The sequence below is a fragment of the Pleurotus ostreatus genome (genome assembly GCF_014466165.1).
Source record: "Pleurotus ostreatus strain PC9 chromosome Unknown scaffold_1, whole genome shotgun sequence".
In the NCBI taxonomy this organism is placed as follows: domain Eukaryota; kingdom Fungi; phylum Basidiomycota; class Agaricomycetes; order Agaricales; family Pleurotaceae; genus Pleurotus; species Pleurotus ostreatus.
The window spans coordinates 1,114,368-1,129,877 of record NW_023503156.1 but is presented as its reverse complement, the minus strand read 5'-3'; the positions used below and the strand labels follow the sequence as shown (position 1 = coordinate 1,129,877).

At 51.8% G+C, this 15,510-nt stretch overlaps 5 protein-coding genes across 5 annotated transcripts; 2 read left to right on the top strand and 3 right to left on the bottom strand.

Annotated features, from left to right (window-relative positions):
• Positions 1 to 821: 821 nt before the first annotated feature.
• PC9H_000376 (uncharacterized protein) lies at positions 822 to 3,050 on the top strand (the record flags this gene model as incomplete). The annotated part of the gene is made up of 10 exons (XM_036770034.1): positions 822 to 897; positions 950 to 1,031; positions 1,085 to 1,239; positions 1,287 to 1,393; positions 1,452 to 1,653; positions 1,709 to 1,888; positions 1,948 to 2,354; positions 2,408 to 2,483; positions 2,541 to 2,896; positions 2,958 to 3,050. The coding sequence occupies 10 exons, from the start codon at positions 822 to 824 to the stop codon at positions 3,048 to 3,050; spliced, it is 1,734 nt and encodes a 577-aa protein (XP_036635879.1).
• Positions 3,051 to 3,631: 581 nt separating this feature from the next.
• On the bottom strand, positions 3,632 to 5,202 carry PC9H_000375 (uncharacterized protein; the record flags this gene model as incomplete). The annotated part of the gene is made up of 2 exons (XM_036770033.1): positions 3,632 to 4,936; positions 4,990 to 5,202. The coding sequence occupies 2 exons, from the start codon at positions 5,200 to 5,202 to the stop codon at positions 3,632 to 3,634; spliced, it is 1,518 nt and encodes a 505-aa protein (XP_036635878.1).
• Positions 5,203 to 5,316: 114 nt separating this feature from the next.
• On the bottom strand, positions 5,317 to 7,161 carry PC9H_000374 (uncharacterized protein; the record flags this gene model as incomplete). Its single annotated transcript, XM_036770032.1, has 4 exons — positions 5,317 to 5,522; positions 5,588 to 6,127; positions 6,183 to 6,455; positions 6,516 to 7,161. The coding sequence occupies 4 exons, from the start codon at positions 7,159 to 7,161 to the stop codon at positions 5,317 to 5,319; spliced, it is 1,665 nt and encodes a 554-aa protein (XP_036635877.1).
• Positions 7,162 to 7,327: 166 nt separating this feature from the next.
• Positions 7,328 to 8,237, top strand: PC9H_000373 (uncharacterized protein; the record flags this gene model as incomplete). Its single annotated transcript, XM_036770031.1, has 4 exons — positions 7,328 to 7,748; positions 7,803 to 7,916; positions 7,968 to 8,047; positions 8,109 to 8,237. 4 exons carry the CDS (start codon positions 7,328 to 7,330, stop codon positions 8,235 to 8,237), a joined length of 744 nt encoding a protein of 247 aa, XP_036635876.1.
• A 517-nt stretch (positions 8,238 to 8,754) lies between these two features.
• Positions 8,755 to 14,002, bottom strand: SNF5 (SWI/SNF chromatin-remodeling complex subunit; the record flags this gene model as incomplete). Its single annotated transcript, XM_036770030.1, has 9 exons — positions 8,755 to 8,865; positions 8,921 to 9,058; positions 9,107 to 9,582; positions 9,634 to 10,538; positions 10,600 to 10,727; positions 10,779 to 11,209; positions 11,272 to 11,390; positions 11,446 to 13,432; positions 13,486 to 14,002. 9 exons carry the CDS (start codon positions 14,000 to 14,002, stop codon positions 8,755 to 8,757), a joined length of 4,812 nt encoding a protein of 1,603 aa, XP_036635875.1.
• Between the last annotated feature and the right edge of the window lie 1,508 nt (positions 14,003 to 15,510).

Sequence of the window (15,510 nt, the reverse complement as noted above, 5' to 3'; positions counted from 1 at the left end):
CTCGACACATAGCCTAAAGCGCGCACAAACGTTCATGTCTCTACGAGACGAAGAACGATGGGCAATGTATAAATGCTAGCACAGCATTGCGAGAAAGTCCCTCTGGCCCATTAAAATTCATGAACGATTAATCTTGTTGTTGGTGAGCCTTTTTGCGTACTAAGCGTGTGTCCCATCTCATTACTGTACCGGGCTCTTTAGCATCTTCATAGTAGCAGTGGTCGGTAACGCGGGCGGGAGTCTGTACTCCCTCAGAGGCCCTTAGATCTTTAGTAAACTAGGGTGAATACCTCGTTACCGATCACAGACTCTTGTAAGCCAGTTGCTTTGCGAGGCGGGTACGCGTATGCAGAACGGCAGAACGGCAGACGGTGTACCATGTGCATACTTTATCGCCCATGGCGTTAAGTTCCTGGCCTCCGGAGCAGACTACTATTTGTAGACACTGACTCAACTCTAGCTTCTTAGAAGTAAGCCAGCACCCTTCACAGTGGTATCTCCGTCGCTGAAAGGTACTTATTTCTTATGCACGATTACACCCAGCCATCGCGCCCTACTGTATACAGCGATGTAAATCCCCATATACATGCTTCTTGGTAAGGTAGACCGGCTGTACACGCAAGCCTGCTGATGCCTAAGGCCCCAGACATCTTTGCACGCTTACCTACACCATAGAATGTTCAATGACTCAACGAAAGCTCCACAAGCTGGCTGGTATAAAACCCAAAATTGTAGGGAATAGTCCTCGACACCTACAAACTTTTGTCGCAATGCTCTATCGGCAGGGATCTTTATTTCCACTCCTAACCGTTATTCCTTACATGTTCTTTGCCGGGGGAAGGATTCTGACCACGAGCAATGACTTGCGCGATGAGTACGACTTCGTCGTGGTTGGAGGTGAGAGCCTTGAAGCTCAAGACTATTTGGGCAAACTAATCGTTTCCTATAGGCGGGACCGCTGGAAACGTCGTCGCCAGCCGGTTGTCGGAGAACCTGGGTATATCAGTCTTGATCATTGAAGCGGGCGGATTGTACGTACCATCCTCGTTATGCTTGCCACGTTCATTCTAACGTTTGGCGTCAGGAACGATGTTCTCGAGTCGCAGGTACCATATATGTGGACAAGGCTGCTTGGTTCTACGTATGATTGGAATTATACTTCAGTACCTCAGGCTGCCTTGGGGGACAGAAGCATATCGCTTGCAAGAGGCCGTATCTTAGGCGGAACCTCGTCAATCAGTCAGTGATCTCTAGTGGCCGACGCAGTCAACTTACAAATCTGATAGATACCATGCTTTATACTCGTGGGACGTCGGATGACTACGACAGTATAGCTGAGCTTGTAGGCGACGAGCGCTGGTCTTGGGACTCTCTTCAACCTTTCATTGAGAAGGTATCTTATGATTCGATTCATTGCAGACTCAACTCAGGACTGTTTTCACTCTTTCTAGAATGAGTTGTGGTCCCCCCCTTCGAGTAACCGACCAACGGACGGGGAGTTTGACCCGTCTGTACACGGACGGCACGGCGTAGTGGAAGCTTCACTTCCAAGTGATCTTCAACCTATAGATGACAGGGTTCTTCAAACAACAAGAGAGAACAGCGAATTCCCCTTCAACTTAGATCTCAATTCGGGGCACCACTTAGGCATTGGTAAGACTTTGAGCAGATACTTATGGAAGGTCTCATTTATCATCTTGATGTCTAGGTTGGCTGCAATCCACAATCACGTCTACCGGTAGACGAGCTAGCTCTGCTACCTCGTACCTTGGTTCTGGGGTCATTAACAGACCAAACCTCGATGTTTTACTGGACGCCCAGGTTACTCGTCTACTGCTATCCAACGCTACCGAGGAAGTTAAATTTGATGGCGTTGAATTTGTCGGCGGTACCGGTAAGTCCTTGTTAAGCTCATTGACCCATACATAGACCAATAATGTGATCCAGGTGCTCTCCAGTCTGTCAAGGCCGCCAGAGAAATCATTCTTTCCGCTGGATCGATTGGTACTCCCAATATTCTTCTCCACTCTGGCATCGGTGATGCTGGTGACCTTGCTCCTGTCGGGATTCAATCCATACATCAGCTTCCGTCCGTTGGGCGGAACTTCACAGATCATATCCTTGCGGGGTTGACATGGTTTGCCAATTCTACGGACACATTCGAGAAGGTGGGGCGCAATCCATCGCTCCAGGCAATATTGCTGGAGGAATGGAAGACGAGTGGCACTGGGCTCTTCTCTGGCTCCGGGATTGATCACCTCGGTTATGTGCGGCTGGCCAATAACGCAAGCATCTTCGACAGTGTTGCCGATCCCGCTGGTCCAAACACTGGACACATAGAAATTATTATCTCAGTGAGTTCTTGTCTATTGTTTACATGATAATATATTGAGGTTGAGATGACAAGAATGGTGATCTCTTTGCAGGCCCAACATTTGAGAATTTCATGGTCATCGAAGTCATGCTCACCAAACCCTTATCTCGTACGTCCCGTAACAGTAAACCCTATCAATATTTACGCATCCTTACATATTGACTAGGCGGCTCGCTCACGTTGAAATCTTCAAATCCCCTCGACGACCCAATCATCGACCCGGCGTACCTGGCACACGAGTTCGATCGCTTCGCCCTACGTGAAGCTGTCCGGTCCGCACAGCGGTTCCTCGCCTCGCCTGCTTGGGAAGGATACGTCCTTGACCGAGTCGGGGCCTTTGCTACAATAGATATCCAGGATGACGACCAATTGGATCAATTCCTCCGCGAGAATGTTAGCTCTGGCCTACATTTCGTCGGGACGGCATCTATGTCACCGAAGGGTGCCTCTTGGGGTGTCACGGATCCCGACTTGAAGGTCAAAGGTTTGAACGGCTTACGTATCGTGGACGCATCGGTTATCGTGAGTGTTCCACTTTACGCTTCGCCGACAGTGGTGTGAAACTTAATTTACCCCCACGCAGCCGTTGATCCCCGCGGCGCACACCCAAGTACCAGTTTACATATTTGCTGAACGAGCGGCGGATATTATCAAGGAGGATTGGAAGCTTGTCTAGACAACGGAAAGCCATAGACATTTAGAATTCATACATGATCTACTATTTGTGTGGCGTATCTTGATCCTTCGAGGTTTTTATTTGACTTTCCAATGCGTAGCGAGCCGCGAAATCAACTTTGCAACGTCATTGGGGTGTCACTGGCACTTTATACACAGTTTCTTGCTTGCTACGATGGATATAGAAAGGTCACGGTTTACGACGTACGTATCATGGAGCGCGACCAGCTCTCAAGCTCTACGCCGAATCTCACCGTGTCATATAGAGTTATCAAAGAGGACCGGCGGCTTTCGTAGGAGTTGTTTCGGACATCCAATGTGCAATGGTAGACATACTTTGATATTGCTTAGTTGAAGCGCAGTACGACCAGATGGCGACGAAAGTAAGGTAAAGCCGTCCTTGAGTTAGACGATCACGATGATTGGGTAAAGAATGACACTACGCAGCAACACTATTACGGAATACTATGAACTACAATCTGGCTACTTTAGAACCTGAAGTCCTTCAGGTGCATTCGCTGACCTGGGACCAATGTCCTACCCGTAAATACGAAAGATCCACACATATCTGTCATGGCCCTTTCATGCGGACTTGGGTCGAATCGACGTGAGGGTAAGTCTGCGCTCTTCTTGGCGCACTTGCGTGAAAGCAGGGAGCAACTCCTGGACCTTCTCCCAAGCTGAATCTCCCTTCGAGTCGAACCCGAGGGCACATCTATCGGGAAGAGCGCGGCTCAGGAACGATGCTACTTGGACTGGCGCGACGATCGGGGAGCGCCCTACATCTAACATGCGGAGCTTGCGAAATGGGACGACTGTGTCGACATCGAGGTCGTCGGATAAGCCGTCATTGAAGGTAAGCGCGAGGGTTGTCAGGTTTGGGGCGAGGGGAGAGAGAGCAGCAAGTGTGGCGATGGAGAATTTGGGCAGGTAATGTGGATCAAGCTGGAAGGAAAGGAGAGTGAGGTTGGGTAGCGACTTGAATATTTTCACAAGATCGTCCTGTTTAACCTCTATGGTATCTTGATTCATTATCCTCAATGTCTGTAAAGTTGACAAAGAGAGGATGGGCTCCAAAACATCGAAGGGTAATAACGTGAATGGGCTGATGGCTGGGGAAAGGGAAAGGTGAACGAGGAGTTTGAAGTTCGAAGCAATCATCGCAGCGAGGTCGCGATACGATTCAGTTGACGAATAACTTGCCATATACGGGGAGCTGAAAGACAGGCTGGTCAAGTCTTTTGCGAAACCAGGTTTGAAGAACCACAAGGCGGCCTGAGCAATGCTTGCCCTCGCCCCAAATATTTTCAGAGAGGGGAAGCCATTGGAGGGCAAGGAATCCAAGGGCGCAGGGTTGATCGATGGCATCATCTCAATGCATCGAAGATATGGGAGTAATGAAAGAGATATGACCATATCGTTCGTTATCAGGGTGGCGGGAAGGTATAATTCCTCCAGAAAAGACAAGCTACGGAGAGCGAGAGTAAGGGGGCCCACAAGAAAGAAAAGGGATTGGTCTCTGCTGGCCTCGACACGAAAGTTGCGCAAATTCGGCATTTGCGTAGGGAGGTAGCTCAGCATGGCGGAGGACTCCGTAATCGACTGTTCATCAAGTTCTGAGAGCCCGTCTATTGCCGTGCTTGTAATAGCAAGTGTCTTCACCGACGCATGGCCGAACAAAGTTACAACTGACAATGGATGTGAACCACAGAGCTTGATTTCGGTTAAGTTGGGAAGCAAATTGAGCCGGGGTCTTGCGTGGGCAATCTGCGAGAAGACAGAGTCGCCGTACTTGCACGGGGTCGCATCGAAGCATATACAGCGAACACGCCACGCGTACTTGTCAAAGCGCGCCCAATCACTTGCATGAATTGCATGAGAGAACACCTGGACAACAGCCATGAGGGTGACTTTCTGGAGGAACAGGGAAACGCCCTCACCATAATGTCTGGCTCCTTCCTCGTCAAAGGCGCCAATAGCGCAACTAAGCCAACGATGCTTGCATTGCGCCAGACCTCGCCAAGGGCCAGACTTTGCCAGACTTTACAAACACGAGCGTTGGATGCGATCTCTCCCCGAGTCAAATACAAGAATATTTCGAGGAGCACGTCTCTAAGTGATAATGCATGTTGAGCCACGCTAGGATTCGACATGGTGGTAGAGAAGATAGACAAAGGCGTCGAGACGCGATCGGATTCTAAAATGAGTTTACGGTCCCGTGATCGATGAGAACTGGCAAGGGAGAATAATAATAATCGCACAGATTTCTATGTCTCTTGTATCGAATTCATGAGAGATTCTCTCGCCTGCCTCTCCCCGTCTTCGCTAGGCCTTCTGGGTTCCATCACGGTGTCGACATATGCGATTGCCCAAGCCGCGTTACCCATCTTCGAACCACCAAGAACACGAGGCTTGTCTGTGGACTCCGGCATAGCTTCCCAACGTGACCGTGTCGGCTGCGTATCAACGCGGTCTACATAAAGAGGTGTGTCGGTCAGATAATCAAGCACGTAGCGAAGTGAGAAGGAAGGCTCGCACAAAGGACATTGTTGGTGTGTGGTTCGTACGCGCCTTTGGGGTGGGCGTCTACACCAACTACCTTTCTACGCTTTGTCTTGGGGACATCCTCGTCCATAGCCCCATCCTCAACTTCTCCAGGGTCTTCCGCAAGAACACCATCCGCACCCACAAGCCTCAATGCCGACTCCCTGACTTTCCTCAGCTCATCATCAGCTTCCAGTACGCGCCCGGCCATCATCCACATCCAGTTCTCCTCCGTGACACCGTCCCTATTATACATCGACTTCCGAACAGCATTCAACGGCCCATCGCTGTATGGGCCAAGGCCGTTACCGCCAAATATTGTTGTCGGTCCACCCGCGCGGTAGATGCCCATACCACCGCCTCCCCCTCTGTCGCGATCTGCTTTGGCTGCCGCCTTTGCAGCAGCATTATTACTTTCCGTGTTTCCTTGTGGGTCCGTCAAGTCTCCAACGGGATCACCGGCTTTAGCACCCCGCGCAGCAGCGTCTTCCAATGCCTTGCTCTCGTAGTAATCATCAACCACCCACTTGCCATCTGGAAGTATGATTCGCATGAGAGGAGATTAAAAGAATACCAGCATGAAATTCACCGAGAATCATCTTCGACCCATGCAGTTTGAAGGCGCTTCGCGCAGTTATCAGAGTGACACTACGCGTCTTGAGATGTGACCCGAGTTTACCTTCCTTGATGAGGTACTCCTTCTCCGGTTGGGTTGCATTGAGTTTGAAGGCCAGAAGGTTGCGACGAAAGTAATATAATGAATCTCGGAAACCAGATGTTCGTGCCGCATCAATAGCGAGCATGTACAATCGCTCTGGATGGCGATTTGGAAGCACAAATGTACTCCCTTTGAATTGTCGGCCTGTAAGGAAATGAAGTGCATGTTATCCTCTCGAAGAGCTTCGCAGACGCGGACACGCACCACCGAGTAGTCTCCCGTTCTTGTCGATCTTCGTGTCGCCGACTGGATCGTCCTCCGTGACGAACTCGTCTCCTTCAATGATATACACCTTGTCCCCAATTTTCCTGAACGGCTTCCCACCCCCCATAGGCGCGACTTTCGCGTCATCCGCATCGACATTGCTGTCGATGGCGTCGTCCTGAAGAACCTCGGAGTCGACTCCGGAAGCGTCTCCATCTTCATCTTGCCGTTTAGGTAGTCTAATAGTAAGCGCCGAGGGACGACCACGAGGACGGCCCCGTCCCCTGCCTCTGCCTCTTCCCCGAGCCCTCGGCGTACCGGTCGAAGCACCGCGTCCACGACCTCTTGGCCGACCTCTTGGTCTGCGCACAACGGGGGTGTCAACCTCCATTTGTTCGTCCTCCCCATCCTTTACCTCGGCATCATCATCTCCGTCTCCTTGCTCCTCATCTTCATTATCTCCCTCTACACCCTCGTCGGCGTCTTCGTCTGGAATTTCAGTCTCTGGTGTAGACTTGCTCGATTCCCTGTCCCTCGATGACGCGCCCATTGCAGGAATTACAATCCGGGGTTTCGAAGACGACGCTACTGGTGTCTCTGGCGCAGCGGGCCGGGCCTTTATGATGATTTTGGTTGACGACTTCATCGCGGTAACGAAGAGTATATGGTGTGTTTGCAGTCAAAGGGGGAAGCCAAACAAATGTCGGTGTTACCTGTTATAGATAAGGCATCGGGATGTGACATCATCGTCACATCGGCTTCACTGCGGCCTCTTCCGTAGACCGTCACAATCACTGCTGCTGGACGTCGGCATGTCGAGGTTGCTCGCTGTTCCACGCGTTGTACTCCGACCGAAATATCTACATCAGAAGGGCTTCGCGCCAGCGTTAACATCCTTCTCATGGCAACCCGAACGTTCTCTGCATGCATTTCGGCGAGCTGCTCCGCCGGAACGGTGCCATACATGCCAACGGACTCTACGTATTCCGGAACCTCAGAGGACTCGACTTCTATCGTCGGCGCCATCGACGAGCAAGATATTTTCCGACCCGGACCGTTCTGACCTCTTTTATCACCTCATACAACCGCCAAACCCCGTCTCATCCTCGAACCCAGTATATGCGGTGTCCTTCATCTCGACGGAGCTCTCACTTCTAGATTCGAAGGCCGTGATGGGATGGGTACCAGCTGGGATCGAAGGCGAGGTTAGCTTGATTGGCTTCCAGGAGAATGGTGAGTCGCAATGCACTTCGGAACGAAATCACTCTGTTGACACACATATGTCAGCCAGCTTCAAGGAAATTCTGCACGAGGCTATTCGGAAGGGTCTCCAAGAAGGTGTTGACGATATCCAAATCAACGGTGCCCTCCAGACACATTCCGGGTGGATGCATGTCCATGGTGAGCCATTTCAACACTGTCATAGGCGGAATCGTTAAACCTTCGCGTTAGACGACCGGAACATCCCCGCTCTTGGTAGGATAGGTGATCCCGACGACATTATCGCGTCAGTATTGGTTGAAGACGGTAAAGTGAGCATTGTGCAATTCCTTACCATTCCAGGATTCGTATCAGACTGATTCACTTTCGTAGATTCTCGCGGAGACATACCAGCCCATGCCCGCGTATCGGTTATACACTGCTGATGGGATAACTCGATTAACCCCCGGACTCGACAAGAAGCTGCGAGAAGTCTTGATGGAGGCGACAAGGCAGCATTGATTGCAGCCATACGAGACGCCGCTGCATGCTCAAAATTCAAAATTACGCGTAGATCCCAACTATATCCTAATTGCGTTCATTAATCACCCTACACGCCCCTATACACTCGCGCCCAGCAGCACGGACAAAGAGCTTGCGAGCTGCCGGTTTTCATGTTCTTACCCTACTGTGTGATCGTGCTCAGCAATGGCCGTAAGTAAAAAGATCTCCAAGAACAAGTGCTCCCTGCAAGACGAAACACAGACAACCCTACCCGATGGCGCTGCTCACGCCTTCCTTTTCGGCTCAAACAAGTGCATGGGTAGCGGGAAATAATTCTAAGTAAATCAATAATCGGTAGCGTAAACATGGTAGGTATGTACAGTAGCCATGGAATAGAATGTGGTTGCATAAAAATACTGGAACGGGGTGATATCCGAGTAGAAAACAGGAAATTACAAAAATCGAAGCAGATAACAATACAAAGAGAGCAAGCAGCACAACATACATGGAACTACGGGTCAATCAAAGTCCTCTGCTACGATGCTGAGCTGCCATTAAGGCGTTCGTTAACGCGCTGTCTGTGTTGTCGATTTTTAAGGTGGACCTCGTAGTTGGACAGTGTCTCGCCAGGCCCCGGTGTATATAGCTAGCGGCGCTGAGATCAGGACGAGAGCATCACAAGGTAAAATCAATGTACGAACCTTGCCCGGACAGTCCAAACACTTGATGCGCCATTCAGGGGTAGTCGAAGCTGTAACCTTGCGGAGAATGACTTCGAACTTGTCATTAGTGTACTTTGCCTGCATAGCCTGCATCGCGGCAGTAAGCCAATTAGGAGCCTGCTCACAAATAAGCAAACATTGGGGACAGAATTAGAAAATTCATACATATGTCTTGGAAGGACTGGACGATGACGATGATGATGTTGGGATCTCAACTACAGGGACGACACTGGGATTGGGCCTTGTGGGTGGCGCTGGGGAAGTGTGCCGTGCAGACGGTGCAGGTGCAGGAGGGGACACATGGGGGATCGTCCCGTTCGCCCTCACTCGCTGCGATAATGGTGGCTCAGATGCACTCGATGCCGTGGACACTGGTGACACAGGACGGTCTTGTTCTTCGGTAGGATGCAAGGACACATCTACATCAGCCTTGTCATTTCGCGCAGGTGTGGGAGGTTCTGATGGGAGCTCGGAGGGGGTATTGGGCAACGTAGTGCTTTGTGCTCGCAGGGCTGCAGCACCACCTTTCTTCTTGACACCTGTCTTCGCAGTCTCAGCTTCTTTCTTGACGCCTTGATGGAAGTCGAGGCTGGTGTTATATTCAATCGGCCGTGGACGACGATGACGATGCCAGAACTTGCCTAAAATAGCGGACTCAGTCAGTGGATTAAGATAAGCTTTAGCTAACTTACCGCAAGTACCGCACTGGGATTTGTCCCCGAGCGGACCTTTCCTACGCCCGACCGCGATACTTTCGGGACAGCCGCAGTTGGAGCAGTGCCAAACGCCATCAATGTAGTTCGGATGCTGACCATCAGCAAACTCCTTCTCCTTTGCTTCGCGTTCCAACTCCTTCACCCTCTTCGCTGTCATCACCTTGGAGAAGCGACTATCTGGTGGCTGAGCAGCAGCCGACACTGGAGGCTCAATAGGATCCATCGGTGGGTCGTTCTCAAGGGGGGCAGGCAGCTTGGTGACATCGGCGGCTGTAGATGGCGTAGGAGCAGTGACTTGCGCTCGAGGGAGGAGAACAGTTTCGGGCAATGGCGGAGGTTTGAACAATCCCTTCGGTTTCTTTTCTTTTGATTGAGCAGGCGTCGGCTGTGGCGCCGTAGGGAGCGATTGCGGCGAAATGAAGGCAGTACCATTCTCAGAAGCAACCATATTGGCGATCGTGAGGGAAGCCGCTGCAGCTGCAGCTCTCCTGGATGTGGGTGCGGCGGCAGCAATAGCGGCGGCAAGTGTAGCGGGATCGAGTTCCGGAAATCCGATGGCAGGGGTTCTATAAGTGCGAATAGGCTCGCGGTCTGGGAGGGCAACGCCGCGTCTCCCTCTGGTCGCCCGCTTCCTGCGCTTGTTCATGTCCTTGTCGCGCTCCTTCTCATTCTTCTCGATTTCGCCGTCGCTGAGGTAGTTGAGGAGTGGAGTGAATGCTTGGACCTCAGATATGGATCGAGCGCCGGACGTTAAACTTGGTAGGAAGGACATTCGAAGATCATCATCTTGCACTAGTGCACCGTCCGAAGGATGGCCAATCAGGAAGAGTGACTTCTGGTACGCCTGAACTTGTTCGCGAATAGAGTGTGCGATGGCCGTCCTAAACACGGAAAAAGGTAAATTAATGAATTTGAACTTCTGGCTCATTCTGCTGAACATACTTGAATTCTCCAACGAGCCCAAGTTCTCTAGCATAGACTTCGGCGAACTCTTCAGGCGAAGCGTCCGTGTTGTCAAGGTCCCACTCAAACTGGTCATCAAGCTTGATTGACCCCACGATGATATCCAGCTATTCATAGACGTTAGTCGCCGCCTTCTTCAAGCTGACAATTTGACTAACCTTAATCAGGATCCTCATGTCTTCGTATATTGATGGCTCTTCGACGACGGTAACATCGGGCCCAGAGGATTCCAGTTGCTTCGAGTCTTCGTCATTCGCAGCATCGCCAGGAGTAAGCAGGTCTGCGACTTTCCGACGCTTACGGGACTTGCTACCAAACTTCTTCCTTGCCGACGACCCACGATATTGAGACCGTATTCGTTTTCGCCACGACTCCCACCATGCCAAGTCTTCGGTACACAACGTGCCCTTCAGCAAAGGAGGCTCCTCCAAAACGATCTGCTTCTCGTCACCATCGTAGTTGCTGGAGTGGGCCTTGTAATCGCTGAGTTGCTCTTGTATCGACTTGACAATGATCGAATGGTAACTTGCTCCGAGGCCGTAGTCGTCGACAACAGACTGAGCAAAGCTTTCCGGCGTAACCACAGGATCTGATGGAGATAAGTGCATAGGCATGGACGGGCACACAATACAGCAAAAAATGCAAACTAACCATTTAGATTCCAAACGAAAGTATCCCTCATCTTGTGATGCTGCTCAACATCAAACTCCAAACGTATAGGCACCAGCTCTTCCGGGCGGTCCGCATCTTCAACCTTCAGCCGCCGAGGACTAGTGAGATCATCAATCAGTGAATCACCCTGTTACAAGTATAAAACCCACTCACAGTCGAAGACCCTCGCGTCTCGGCACTTTCTTCCTGTCTCGTGGTTCTCTCCTCACACCAGGGTATCTAATATCAAATTGCTCCCGTCCTCTCCTAAATCGACTGCCATTGGTGGTCAAAGATCCCTTCTCCCACCACGCAAGACTAGCTGGGCCGAACGTCTCCCTCAGCTCCTCGCCCATCTTGTCCTTCATCTTCCTATACACACCGTCATACTCCTTATCGACCTTCATCCACGCCTTAATATCCTCAATCTCCGCTTCAGTCAAAGTCGCGATGAGTTTTGTGGAATCCACCAATGGCACGACTGTCACTCTCGTGACAGCAGGGTTGAGCGACACATTCGCAGGGAGTGGCGGGAGTTGGGGTATAACCGCCGGTTGTTGAGGGACCTGCGACGTTGAAGCAACGCTCGGAGCACCGCCCGAGGGCGGCAGACTTGACCTTGAAGTCACTATCGGGCCAACGTTAACGCCCACCGCATTGGTAGCGAGGGCTTCTTGCTGCATCTTTTGTGGAGTCCCAGGAGGCGGCAATGAAGGTTGTCTAGGCGTCTGGGTTCCAGCGAAGCCGGGGGTCTGGGGCGGTATCGAACTTTGCCTTTGGGGCGTTCCCGGATCCATAGGTATGCCCATCATTGCTGCTGGGGGCATACCGGCGTTTATTGCACCCATACTCATATTCTGCGCCATTTGCGCATTTATACGGGCACCTTGAGGGGGTATCATTCCATTTGAAGACTGCGGTCTTGGCGGAATCGGCATGCCATTCATCTGACCCATCTGCGGCGTCATCGGCACAACCTGCCCTTCACCTCCGCCACTTTGCTGTCGCGGTAGAACAGGAGGACCCATCATCCCCATCCCCATTTGACCAGGTAAGCTATCGACACTCCCAATCCTAGGCGAATCCAAACCAGCCTTTCTCTTTCTGTTCGGCGATCCAGGAGGAGGCGATCCAGCGTGGCCCTGCATGTGCATGTTCATCTGTTGCTGATGTTGCTGTGGTTGTTGGAAAGGCATCTGGGTTCCATTCGTGAACGAGCCAGACGGCGTTGGAGGCTTTCCATTGGGCATCCCCATTCCTCCGCCTTGTGTTTGGCTTTGAGGTGCGTGCATTGGAGCAGAAGTTCCTGGTCCAAAATCGTTCACACTAGCCGCTCGACTAGGAGGTCTTCCTTGTCCGCTACCGCTAGAAGCGCTGGGAGAATGATGAGAATGCGATGTGCCCGGACGGGACATCTGTTGTCCCATTGATCGTTGCCCTTGCGCGGTAGGCGGTCGAGGAGGCGGTGGCATCATTTGTTGAGAACCCATTCCACTACCACCATTACTAGTCGGCTGAGCTTGACTGTGCATAGAAGCGGATGACGAAGGGCGGTCATAAAATTGCCCCCCCGCGCCCGAAGCGGCGCTCGCACTTCGTGGATGTGAAAGCGACGGTATGCCGTCACCAGCTGGAACCGGTTGGTGAATGTGTCCATCTTGCATTTGCTGTACCTGGCCTTGACCGACTTGCGCGTTCATTCCTTGACCGATCTGGATCTGACCGGGCTGGGAGTGCTGCTGTCCCCCCTGACCTTGATTTCGCATTTGCATCTGTTGGGCCTGCGTCGCGCTCATAACCTTCGCCTGGATCATCTGCTTGTCTTGCGGTGGAAGCTGCATGAACTGCTGCTTTGTCAGCCCCATATTCTGCAGTAGCTGCATCATATTCATATTGAGCTGCGCGTTCATGTTCATGTTGTTCATCGACTGGTTATGGGAATTAGCGCCCATATTCAGCGACGAGCCACCGGCAGGGTTGGAGTGGTGCGAGTTCGGAATTGGGTTCATTGCGATACCGCCATTCATGTTCGCGTTGTTGGGATGGTTTGAAGTGGCGTTAGGAGTAGACATGCCGCCCATTGAGCCCATATTGGCGTTCATACCCATGTTCATACCCATATTCATTCCATGGCTCATACCGGTGGCGTTGGGGTTCATCCCTGCGACAACAGTAAATTGGAAATCTTGAGTGCAGACAGAGAGTGAGGCGTACCCTGGTTCATGCCTCCCATGCCCATGCCCATGCCGCCCATATTCCCCATACCACCCATAGGATTCATACCTGACATGTTGGCGCTTGCGGCATTCCCGCCCAACGCTGCAGGATTGATAGTCGCCATGCCCATGCCTCCCATACCACCTCCCATACCACCCATGCCCATGTTTCCCATCGCATTCATACCGTCCATCCCCATCCCCATCCCACCCACGTTCCCCATCCCTGAACCATTCATGTTCCCAAAGCCTTGCTGTTGCAACATTTGAGCGTTCTGGTGGCCGCCATTCATCCCCATACCTCCCATTCCACCAACACCCATCCCATTCACGTTATTCATACCACCCATACCGCTCATGGCACCCAACCCATTCATGTTTCCCATACCCATTCCACCCATTCCCATACCTTCCATGCCCATCCCACCCATGAGCTGCGAAGGGTTGACGCCACCGCCGCCATATCCAAACTTGTTGCCGCCTCCACCGTAAGAGGCCATCATGGCTGGGTTCATGGTATTTCCAATTGACGCTTGTCCTTGGGGAGTTTGCTGTGACGATGCTGAAGGCTGATTATACGAACCATTCATCATCTAGCGTGTCGGTGCGATGGCGAGCGCCCGGTAAGGCCGTCGCCGTGATCGTGAAGTCGTGTAGGATACTGCCGCGTAGGTCTGTGTGACAAGTCAGAACACGGTACATTCACAAAATACGACATATATGCGCGTATAGGACGGACAAAAGTGCGCATATAAGTGGTATGAGGCACATAATGGAGGGTATATGCGCATGTATACATGCATATATGCGAAATAAACAATGCTTACCAGTCCTTAAGAGCGCGTCCAATAGCCTTCAACCCGATATGAGGCCCAATGTTTGTCAGCCTGCAAAATAGAACAAGTATCGCCAATCAGTTTCAGGACGCCCAATAACACGAGTATGAGATGAATAGAGGATCAGGGAGGAGCGCCGCCCACGCTGCTCCCGTCGCTCCCGAGCGTGGGAGAAACGCGCATATCGCAACATTCAACAAGGAGTGCGGACATAGTGGGCGCACTGATTGCGGCGCAATGGAACGACGGGGGAGGATGGGGCTGCGTTGATGGGCAACGGGGAGGAGGCTGTGGTGGTGGAAGGGAAGCAAGAAGGGGAGGAGAGGGAGGAGGGAGGGAGGGAGGGATGAAAGGCAGGCGGAGGAGGAGCTTACGTTTTTGGCTGATTGTCGGGGAGGGAGCCGAGACAGAAAGGATTTTGATTTGTCCCAAGGGGAGGGGGTGGCAAGGCCAGGCAACGGGACGGGACTTGGGACGGTTAGGATTGTTATTTGAAGGGGAGGGGAGGGGAAATGATAAGTCCCGGAGGAGGAGATCAGCGGCCGGCGGGGAGATAGCAGGGGAGAATAATAATAAAATGTTTTTCAAGTGACTGGGTAGTATAATCCACCAGCGAGACTTGGGATCGACTCTTCGCAGGTGTTGCAACAACTCACAGCGCACCAAAACAGTCTGGGGCGACGTGTCACGCACAGTCACTGGGTAGAGGGCACAAACAGTCACAGTCACGCTCATCCCCATCCTTGTCCATCCCGACATACACAACATCCAAGTGCGAGGAGGGGACGGGAGCACAATTATTATTGCTTTTACACCGACGCGGAGGAATTTAGAACCAGCTGAATCACCGGACTCCTGGTCCAATTTACCAAGGCTAATCTGTCGTGCAAACGGCGCAACCTGGATCTCAGATCTGCAGATCTCTCACAGCGACTCTTCCTTCCCCTCCCTTCCCAACTGCAGGACGATACAGGTGCCTTCCAAGGGTGCCCAGAACCATGTATGACATACGAGACGACTTGCAAATTTATGCGAGAAATATTGGTTTATTATATGTCGAATATTTATGTCGAGCACTGAGCGTCAACGACGACACCCAGACGGACTACCAGCGAATGTACTCCAAGGGCTGGAAGGAGGCACACATCTGCATCAGCCACCGAGGGGCACGGAACGGACACCTCATT